Source organism: Monodon monoceros, unplaced genomic scaffold (genome assembly GCF_005190385.1).
Source record: "Monodon monoceros isolate NGI ecotype Baffin Bay Population unplaced genomic scaffold, NGI_Narwhal_1 Super_Scaffold_20, whole genome shotgun sequence".
Taxonomy (NCBI): domain Eukaryota; kingdom Metazoa; phylum Chordata; class Mammalia; order Artiodactyla; family Monodontidae; genus Monodon; species Monodon monoceros.
In genome coordinates, this window is record NW_021703777.1 from 106,992,760 (window position 1) to 107,003,649 (window position 10,890).

General features: G+C 43.7%; 1 protein-coding gene across 8 annotated transcripts in view; it reads left to right on the forward strand.

The window, feature by feature from the left end:
* Positions 1-1,016: 1,016 nt before the first annotated feature.
* Positions 1,017-10,890, forward strand: part of SEC24B (SEC24 homolog B, COPII coat complex component) — a 94,943-nt gene continuing 85,069 nt past the window's right edge. For 5 of the 8 annotated variants that reach the window (XM_029235378.1, XM_029235381.1, XM_029235383.1 and 2 more), the window contains exon 1: positions 1,017-1,403. In XM_029235378.1, the coding sequence (XP_029091211.1) occupies positions 1,277-1,403 (127 nt within the window). In that variant the 5' untranslated portion in view covers positions 1,017-1,276. The remainder of the gene's footprint in view (positions 1,404-10,890) is intronic. The other 3 variants (XM_029235377.1, XM_029235379.1, XM_029235380.1) reach the window with 1 other exon arrangement.

A 10,890-nucleotide genomic window follows, 5' to 3' on the forward strand; every position in this document is an offset into this window, starting at 1 on the left:
CAACTACTGAAATCCTATTTGTAATTCATTTGGTGCATTAAAGCACCAAGTATCATTAATTCACGGCAGCAACTAAAGGGAAGCTTCGCATTATTCTAGGACTACAACACACTTTATGTTTGGCATAATCATTCAGTAATTAGACATCGCTCCAGAAATACAACCTTGCAACATCCCATTCGGAATTCGACGCTTTTGAACAATTTCATTTCTAACAAACACAGAATGACTGTGGCATACTCAGGATTCCAAGATGGCAAAACGACTTGGGTAATGCAGTCCCAGGGCTTGCTTACCAGTTAACATGCTGGGACAGGCCAGAGATTCAACGATTTCACTAGCGTAGACAAACCACGCTGAGTTCTTGCTTTGGGTGTTACAGCTTCTCTTCTGAACATCAACAGGATGAGCCAACTCTTGGCAAAAATCATGAGGACGACAAAGTTTGCCTTTCAGCTTCCCTTATACTCCATTTCCCCCTTTCCTTTCCCAGGATTTAAGTCAGTGGGAAAAGTTCTCAATTCTTATTGAGATACTGTGTTTATCATAGAGAAATATTTCCTTTTCTTTTGCCCAGGATTATAATTCCCTACGGACAGGGAGCTTGAATGTCTATTTCCTTTAGGATTTAATATTAAGGGGGAAAACACCTCAAGATTAAAAAAAAAAAAAAGCCAAACCCAGGGTTCCTCTTCGGAGGAAGGGTGAGCGGGGTCAGGCCGGCCAGGCGCTGCCTTGGTCTCCGGAGGTCATCCCGCAGCTCTGGAACCCCGTCCCCGCACCGCACCGCCCGGCTCAGGCCCGCCGCGCTCCTGCCTCCGCCCCACGTGGGAGCGGGCCCAGCGCCGTCTATCCTGGTCTACCCCTTTCGCCCCGAGGCGACAGCAGGTCCGCCCGGGACCGAGGTCGCAGGGCTGGCTGGGAGGCTGCCGCCCCGCGCCCCGCCTCCGGCCTGGGCGCGCCGGACTCCGCCTGCAGGGGGCGCTGCGGCTCGTACAGTCAGCGCCTGCCGGGAGCGACCCGCGGGGTGGGAGTCCCGCGTCTCGGGGCTCGAGGCGGCGGCGGGGCAGGGCCGGGAGGGGTTCCGGCGCCCGCAGCGGCCGAGCTAGGCTCCAGGGCGGAGCGCGAGCACTCCAGCCACGGTCCCGGGTGACTCTGTCGGTGACGCCGGGCGCGTTCTTTCCTCTTCCTCTCGCCGCTCCGGCTCCGCCTTCCCTTCCCTTCCCTCCGCCCAACTACCCGAAGCGGAGCCGCGGCCGCCGCCCGCAGTGCCGTCATGTCGGCCCCCGCCGGGTCACCTCATCCGGCCGCCAGCTCCCGGATCCCGCCCAAGCTTGGCGGAGCCGCCGCCTCAGGACCCGCCGCGCCCGCGGGCCCGGGCCCGGGGCCTCACCAGCAGAACGGTGAGGAGGGCGGCCGGGGCGGAGCGCGGGGCCTAGTGCTGGCGGGGCAGCCTGCGCGGCCGAATCGGGCGGGGCGGGAGGGAGGGCGGTGGGAGGGCGGGCGGCTGCCGGGGCGGGGTGGGGGGCGGCACGCGGCGGGGGTCGGCCCCGGGGGGTTTCGGGGGGCTGGGGGGAGGGGCGGCCCGGCGCGGGGGCCGGCCCGGGGAATCAGGGAGCAGGGCTGTGTCTGTAGTGTGACCCCGGGCCCGAAACCACGGGGACGAGTAGGGGCCATAGAAAAGGGGGAGACCAGACACCGCGTGAAATCTCTTTTATCCAGCCCGGGCGCAGGGGAGTTTCCACGGGCGACCCCTTCGCCCAGATACCGGGCGAAAAGCCGAGGCCGCAGAGTGCGTGGTCCGTGGAAGGCTGGTGTAGCCATGGAGCTGGGAGGGTTGTGCCCTTCCTGTCTCAGGAAAATTGCTCTGATTTCTGAGGCCCGGCGAGCACGCTGCCTGGAAGGGAACTGAAGTTAGTGCCCAAGTTTGTAGACAAAGGGTGTAAAGATGCAACACAAGTGTAACTGTAAGCCTGACCCAGTTCGGCCTCAAGATCTGTCATTGCTGCTGCGGCCGCTACTCGAGCGTTTGGAGTTTGCTGGTCGTGTTTGAAAGGGAGCAGGTGTCAAACGGATTTAAACGAATACTTTTAGATCTGGGTGTTCCCCCCCCCCCCCAGCTTCACTTTCAAAAACACAAAAACGTGCCAGAGTTGGCCCTGTTTGAGGCAAGGCCTTCATACCGGCAGCAGCCAATGCACCGTGAAAGCGCTTTCATACTAAGGTCGCGGGCTTTGGGGATGCGCGAGTTTCAGCTGAAAAATGATCGGCTCTAGTATTCCCTCATCTTGAGATTTGGAGTGTTCGTGGCTGGGGCCGGGGGAGAGGGGGCCTCCCTTTATAGACGATAACATTTTAGATGAGAACTCTCGAAAGTGATGGACTGAATACTTCAGAAGAATATGTCTGGTTCTCTGTAAAAGAGAACAAGGTCTGCTGGTACTCTTTAAAAATGGTTGTTGGACTGACCTATTTTATCCAATCTGTGAAATGAAAACTTACTAGACTTTATAAACCAGTTCAGCCAGCATCTAAATTTTATAACTGATGCTTTTCAAGCTTGCAGTTTATCGTTTATCCTGAGAACCAGAAGTTGAATTTTTTTCATAAGTCAAACGTGATGGCTTAGCCTTATCCTTTGGATCAGCCATACTTGTCAGTATTACGTGCTTTACTTTCACTGGTCATTGTTTACTCTGTGGGTTTTGAATGTGAACAGTGTAGTAGGTTTTGTACTTCTGTCCTGAACATACATGAAGATATTATTTGTGAGCAGGTTTTGTTCTTGTAAACTTGATATAAATTCTTGTTTTTGTTTTGTTTTTAGAATAGCTTTGTGTGTGGAGGAACTAGAACATGATAATTTAGGAAGCGATCCCAAGTCTTTTAGAATATTTTAAATCCATGATTAATAGTGATCCAAGGATTGTGTCTTGATTTTCTGAGTATGCATTATTGTCTTAGTGTACAGTTTTTAGAGTGGCAAGTATTTACCTCAGCCTTAACAAATTTTGTGAACGCTCAAGGAATGGCAGGATATCAGTTGTGATCAGGCTGTTAAATATGTAAAAACAAATCAGTTAATACATTTAGAAGCCAAAAATAGATGATGCTTGATTTCTGCTGTTTATAATCGTTACTTTGACATAATTCATTTCAACATTTTTTGCATGCTTGCCAGTTGGGAACTCAAGGTTAGCCTAGTAGAAAAGACAGAATCCCTGCTTTTCTTGTAAATTGACGTGTATTTTGGTGACATTTGAGTTGGTTATGACCTTGAGGGATTTGACAAGGATGGATAGGAGAGGAGGGCTGTCTCAAGGACATGAACAGAAGTCTCAAAATTTAGAAACTAAGAGGCAGAAAGGGTGTTGGGTGAGAGGGAAAACCCAAGAATACCTAAAAGGGGCCAAGTTACAGAAAGGCCTTAAATGCTAAGGAATTTAGAAATTAAGATAAAAAACTAGAGTTAATTTCTGTTTGTTTTTGTAAAAGTAAGTAGCTTAAGTAGGTAAATAACAAGATCAAATCTGTTTTTGTTTTGTTTGTTAATCTTAGAAAAAAGTAATTTTTGCTATATGGTATTTGGCACCCATAGATAACGATTAAGCAGTCATTCAGGTTTGTGGTTGATTCTTTAGCCCCACGTAAACTAGTTTGCCTTTTAATATATCTCTGTGGAATTCCAGCACGGTGAAAAAGAAATAGGTCAGAAGTATGAGTTTGAAGCATCACAGAAGACAGAGTTGTAAAACTGGAATGGTACTTAGAGATCACTTAGTTGAGCGGTTATCAAACATTTTTAAAAACAGATTTGTTTTCCTGCAGAGCCCTGCTATAGAAATCAGAAAAAAGCAGAGCTGTTGTGGTTAAAATAGAGGTGGAGGTCCAGGTGTTTTGGGAACACAGTCTGTAAAACACCTAGTTCACTTCTCTAATTGAACAGATCCAGAAAGTTTTGGGTGGGTGTTTTTCACCAATGCCTGTATAAGCTTCTTGAGGGTAGCAGCCTGCCTTCTGTTCACTGCTGTATATTCAGGGCCTAGAACAAGTTATAGTCTCATTAAACATTTGTTAAATGAAGTCTAATACAGTCTTCTAGTTCCAAGTCCAATCTCTTTCTATTACCAGACTCTAAGAAGTCTCTTATTAGAAACTTTGATATTGGAAAGGGTAGGGAGGCAGAAATCGGGCCTTCTTTATTACTTTTCCTTATTTTCTATGTTTAATTGTTAACATGCTTTCCCCCATTTATTTGAAGATAGAATTTGACTTCTTTGAGTCTTTGAAATATTTCTTTTTAAACTTCCTTCCTTGAAGTTATATTTCTGTACTTTAGTTTTTCATTGAGCACCATGTGGGAGGTTTAGAATTATTTGTATTTTCATATGAAGTATTAGTTGAATATTTTTCAACTTTTACTCTGCCTTTTGAGAGTCCTTCCAAAACTGAGTCCTCAAACAAGGGAAGACTGAGTGAATAATATCCTGGTAATGATGGCATAACCCCATAATTTCCCCCAATCGACTTAAATTGAAAGAGGTCTTTTTAGAATTTTGGGGGGCGGTGGGTCACCCAAATTTACCAGTAAAACACTGCTTTTTAATTCTACGTTTAGGAAGCAAGTGGTGCTCATTTTCAAATGAAAATGTGTTTTCTTCCTTCCATGTGCCTTTTCCAAGAATGATACTACTGGCAGTTTTATCATTTTAATTGTTAATAATGCAAGGAAGATGAGATAGTAATGGGAATTATGAGAATTCATTATGGAAGCTATAAATAAATATACCATTCACTCAGCAATACTGTCTGGTAGGTTATATAGGAAACCCTTCAACTTTGAGAGCACATGCAAAATTTAAAATGATACAAATCTCCCTACTGTGTCTGAAGTAAGTTTCTTTTGATCAGAGTAGTATAGTATCTGTGTCTCAGGTTTCTAGTCTTCCTTTCTAGCTAACCAGAAGCATCAAGTCCTCTCATGAAGATACTGCCATGGTATAACATAGCTTTCTGCACACATAATTTCCCCCTAGGTTGATTAATAGATATCTCAAGGCTCTTAAAAAATATATAAACAAGTGTCTTTTATCTGGGTTTAGTTTTTATTGTTGTTGCTGTATTGCTTTGGTTATTTTTATTGTATTTTCATTCCCATGCCACTCCCTCCCCCTCAGTTTCTGAGGTTATATCTGTACTGATTTTTGTAAATCACATTCATTGCTACTGATCCTAGTATTTCAGCTAACTTCCATCTTTCTGATTCATCTGTAAACCCTGAAGTATTTATTAGATGCTAAAGACGTTGAAATAGAACAGATTTTGAGCCAATCTTCAGCAGACTTTCCTAGAAATGAGAGTATCTTCACAGTCAGCACTGCGTGTTAGAGCAGATCACGTTATATTCAGCCCTGGGGAAGCCACTATTATTTCCAGTAGGCTAAGCATACTCAGAATCGTCAGAAAGTGTGGGCTAGTGAAAAGGCTGTAGGCTCTGTTACAGCCCAGGGTTTTGTGGAGAAAATTACTTAACATCTCTGGACTTCAGGGGATAATAATACCTCCCTCGTAGGGTTGTTGAGAAGATTACATTAAATGAGGTACTATTTTTTAAAGTACCTGGTGCTTAGCAAAATGAGACGCTTAGCAAATGAGGGTCCCCTTCAAAATACCGGGATATAAATTCTTCATGTGGCAGATACCGCGTGAGTTTTCCTCATCACATTCCGTGGCAGCATGCAGTAGGCACTCAGTGGAGTAAGTGAACTTGTCTATTATTTTTTTACACTCCCTCCCACGAATCTGCTCTTGGAAGGTTTCCTCTAATAGGCCACTACCTCTGCTAGCTGGTTTGCGGGAAGAGGGGTTTCATCGGTTTTAAGTTTTCTAAAATTGTGTGCTGAAAGCTGCCTGTAAGAGGAACTGAGGAAAAAGCAGATGAAGTAGGGAGGGGGGAGGGACTAGTAAAATGCCTTGCCTAGGCAGTGGCCAGGTCCTAACTTGCTTGTTTTTCCTAGTATTTCTGTGAAATGGGCTTTGGAACCTGCAATACCTGGATTCTTCACTACTTCCCAACTATTTGAAATTGTATGAATTAGTGACCTTTCGTGTCCCTGTTTGTTTGTTTGTAAAATGACAATAGTGGTACTTCACAGGACTTGAGAGAATTATATAAGATTATATGTAGGAAAGTAAAGTACCTGGCATATAGTAGGTTTTCAAACAATATTGATTTTCTTTTGGCCCCTTCACTCTTAGCACTCATTATCATGACATCCAAAGAGGACAACTGATGTAGTGGCAGGAATAACCTATACTTAGTGCAGTGAGATTTCATCCAAATGGTTGCATAGGCTGTGTCTGCCAGCAGTGACTGGAACAGTTACCTTTGTAGCTATTAGCCCTCCATCAGGAGGAATAATCCAGGGGAATTAGATGTGATTGAGACTCCCCAGTTTTTAAATCACTGGAGTTTCTAATTGCAGATTTCTTTAGAGGTGTATGTGTGTGTATACATTTTATGCTCACTAAAAATGTATTTTAGTAATATTATTGATACTTTATTGGTAGGGGTAGTATATTCAAACTATTTAGTACTCAGTACTGCATGTACTGACCACTGAATGGACACCAACCTTGCCCCTAGAGCAGAATTCAGACAGACTGCAGTGTGCCAGGCATTAGTCCTTTAGCTGCTAAGTCGTGAGTGGCTGTGTGGCAAGGGGCCAGCATGGTGGGGCGCAGCAGAGAGTCAGGGTCAGGACTGTGGCTTTTGACAAGCTGGTTCAAGAGCATTTTAACAGTTTGATAAGGACGATTGTTAAAGTGCATACTGGCTGAGTATTGACGGACTTCTTGGTTACTCAGTGATGAATGAATTACCTTCTTAGATCTGATTCTCCTTCTCCCAATTAGTACGAATTGTATCTCAATAGGATAGAGGAGTTTGTACTCCGATGACCTTTCATTATCTTTTAAAGATAATGAAAACTTTTCATCTGACTTTTTTAAAAAGTTGGAAATTCAATTCAGGAAACGACTAATGAAACAAAAATACATTAAAAATGTTGCTTCTCTGTGGGACTGGGGGGGGATGAGGAAACATTAAGAGCCTATGGGTTTTTGTATAGTGACTAGACTTTCCATAAAATATTTGATTTGTAAATTTTGATTTTCATGTCGAGTTTGCTTAAAGCAGGAATAGAATGAGTTTTCCTTCGGTGAGACTCTTATCTCTGAAAGGAGATTATGTCACTGAGGCAGATCTGTCCCTTGGGTGGATCTTGTGATAATTTACTCTTGCTAAGGAGGGCATAGATGCTTATAGAAAATCAGGCTGTATCTAGCTTGTATATGATAATATCAGTCAGGCTGACCAGCTGAAACCTCTGCAGCTGTGATTAGAGTTGGGGAGATTATCCTGGATCTGGGCAGTCCTGATATAATTACAACCATCCTTATTAGAAACTGGAGGAGTCAGCCTGCAGAGAAGGTAATGTGACCATAGAGCAGAGGTTAGGATGTTGTGCTTTGAAGTTGGAGGAAGGGGCCATGAGCTCAGGAATGCAGGTGGTTACTAGAAGCTGAAAAAGGCAAAGAAATGGATTCTGTCCTCAGGCCTCGGAAGGAACCAGCTTTGCCCATGATACCTTGATATTAGCCCAGTGAAACTGACTTTGGATTTCTGACTTCGAGAACTCTAAAAGAATAAATTTGTGTTATTTCAAGCCATTGAATTTGTATAATTTGTTATACTTGCAGTAGGAAACTCATACATCTGGTGAGAAGGGAAGAAAAAGTGGCAGTGTCAAAACACTTTAGATGTAATGAAATACAGTAGGTTTTTACTTTCCTTTTGTTTCAAATGTTCTTATACTTGAACTACTACAGAGTAAAAAGTGTAGAATGCCAAGGTAAAAAAAAAAGTCAGACTTGTATATTTGTTCTCATAGTAGCGTATAAATGACTTTACATAGTGGAAGCTATTAAGTTTTGAATTCTTTCTCTTTCAGTATCATATAGTTCTTGTTGATAATTGTGATGAGGTAAATGCCTGATACAGAAATATTTGAGGATTATTTATGGGGCTTAATTTTTTTCAAAATATAGTAATGGATTCCATAAGCCAGTCACTCTCCTAAGCCTTAAGGATATGATAGAGCTGAGAGCAAACTAGGCCCAAGTTTTTCACTTACAGAGTGTACACTTAGAGTTCCATGTGGAAAGCGCTGTCCAAAATACTGTAGTACAGCATTAAGCAGGCATCTGCTTGTAGGGTTAGAGAATGTCTTCTAGAGGAAGAGCTGAGCTGAGAACTGAAGAATGAGTAAGAGTTGGTCAGATGAAGGGAGTAGAGGGAGTTTTTGAAGTTTCCAGGTAGAGGGAAGAGACTGTGTGAACAGTCAGGGGTGAACAAGCATGACTTTAGAAAAATTTTCTATGGTAAGAGTGTGGAATAGTGATTTTCAGCCTTTTCACACTAATGGCTACCTTAGTGCCAGAGTTTTTGGTGACATTCTTTTTTTTAAATTTATTTTTATTTATTATTTGGCTGCGTGGGGTCTTCGTTGCTGCACACGGGCTTTCTCTAGTTGCAGCGAGTGGAGGCTGCTCTTTGTTGCAGTGCACGGGCTTCTCATTGGGGTGGCTTCTTTTGTTGCGGAGCATGGGCTCTAGGCACGCAGGCTTCAGTAGTTGTGGCACGTGGGCTCAGTAGCTGTGGCTTGTGGGCTCTAGAGAGCAGGCTAAGTAGTTGTGGCGCACGGACTTAGTTGCTCCGCGGCATGTGGGATCTTCCCGGCATGTGGGATCTTCCCGGACCAGGGATTGAACCCGTGTCCTCTGCGTTGGCAGGCGGATTCTTAACCACTGCGTTTGGTGGCATTCTTGAAGGAATTAAGCTTTGAATACGTGTATTTTTAAAAAGCAAGTTTCAGAAAAATATCACATGATTTACTTGATCCTCTTCAGAAGTCTTTATATGGCAACTTAACTGTTGTATTCTGCCCTAATAAACCTCTTCGATGGCCTTTTGAGACAAAGCTCCAGCATACAACCTTACCTGATGTTGTGCTGTGGCTCCTTTGCTTTTCTCGTGGCAAGTTATACCTCTTCCTACCAGGTCAGCATTCTGTGTCACTTCATCATAACAGTAGGCATTCTGAGTTGTAGCAGAATTACATTTTATTTATTGATCAAACTTTGGCGGACCCACGTAAGGACTCGCAGTATATTAAGGTATACCTATAGGAAATCATTGTGAGAAAGGGGAGTGGTAAGCAATGAGTTGGGAGAGGTAAGCAGGGGTCAGATCATGAAGGGTCTTTGCATTGGTTTTCTCTTTGCTGATGTAACAAATTGCCACAAACTGGTGGCTTAAAACAACATGAATTCATCTTCTGTAGGTTAGAAGTCTAACTGGGCTAAAATCAAGGTGTCATTAGGGCTGCATTCACTTCTAGAGGCTCTAGGCAAAGGCAAAGGTCTTTTTCAGCTTCTAGAGGCTACCCACATTCCTTGGCTTGTGGCCCACTCTTTCCATCTTCAAAGTCAGCAACATTGCATCTCTCAGAGGAGTCTTCTGTAGTCACGTCTCCCTCTGACTCTCTTCTGCTTCCCTCTGCCACCTTTTTTTTTTTTTGCGGTACGCGGGCCTCTCACTGTTGTAGCCTCTCCCGTTGCGGGGCACAGGCTCCGGACGCACAGGCTCAGCGGCCATGGCTCATGGGCCCAGCCGCTCCGCGGCATGTGGGATCTTCCCGGACCGGGGCACGAACCCGTGTCCCGTGCATCAGCAGGCGGACTCTCAACCACTGCGCCACCAGGGAAGCCCCTCTGCCACTTTTAAGGACTCTCATGATTACACTGAGCTCACCTGGATTATCTAGGATATTCTCCCTCTTCTAAGGTCAGCTGATTAACAACCCTAATGCTATCTGTAACCTTACCTCCCCTTTGCCATGTAACCTAGCATATTCACAGGTTCCAGGGATTGGGAAATGGACATATGGGATGAAGGAGGGATTATTCTGTCTTCCACTATCTTACAGGCCATGTTAAAGAATTTGTATTTTTCCTTGATGGCAAGAAAAACCCTTAGAAAGCTTTAAACAAGGAAGTAACAATCAGATTTTTTTTAGGAAAATCACTCTGGTGGCTATGTTTGGTGTAGTCATTTGTTTCAAAAATTTTGTCAATCAATTTAGTAGGTCGTTTCCAGCACTTTTTTCATTGATGGTTTAAAAACTTGTTATTTTGCAATAATTTTAGATTTGCGGAAGTGATACACTGTATGGAAAATGCAATAACCTTCACTTAGCTTCCTCTAAAGTCTTAACATCTTCCTCTCATGATTTACCATCTTATAAAACTATGGTACCTTTATCAAAACTAGGAAATTAACATTGAGGAAATACAGTTAACTAAACAACAGATTTTTATTTACATTTCACTAGTTTTTCCGCTATTTTTTTTTTCCATTCCTGGATCCAATCCAGGATATCATGTTGCATTTAATTGTCGTGTTGCCTTAGTCTCCTCTGGTCTATGACAATTTCTTAGTCTTTTTTTTGTTTTTTAGGACTTTGACAGGACTGATAAGTTATTTTGTAGATAGTTCCTCACTTTGGGTTTGCTGATGCTTTCCCATGATTAGACTGGGGTTATGATTTTTTTAGGAAGAATACCCAGAGGTTGAAGTGCCCTTATCATGTCATATCAGGGGTTACATGATATCAATTTGTTTTATTACTGGTCATGTTAACCTTGGGCACTTGATTGAAGAGATGTCTTAGTTTGGGCTACTATGACAAAATACCATAGACTAGGAGGCTTAAATCACAGACATTTATTTTCTCAGTTTTAGAGGCTGGCAGTTCAAGATCAGGGTGC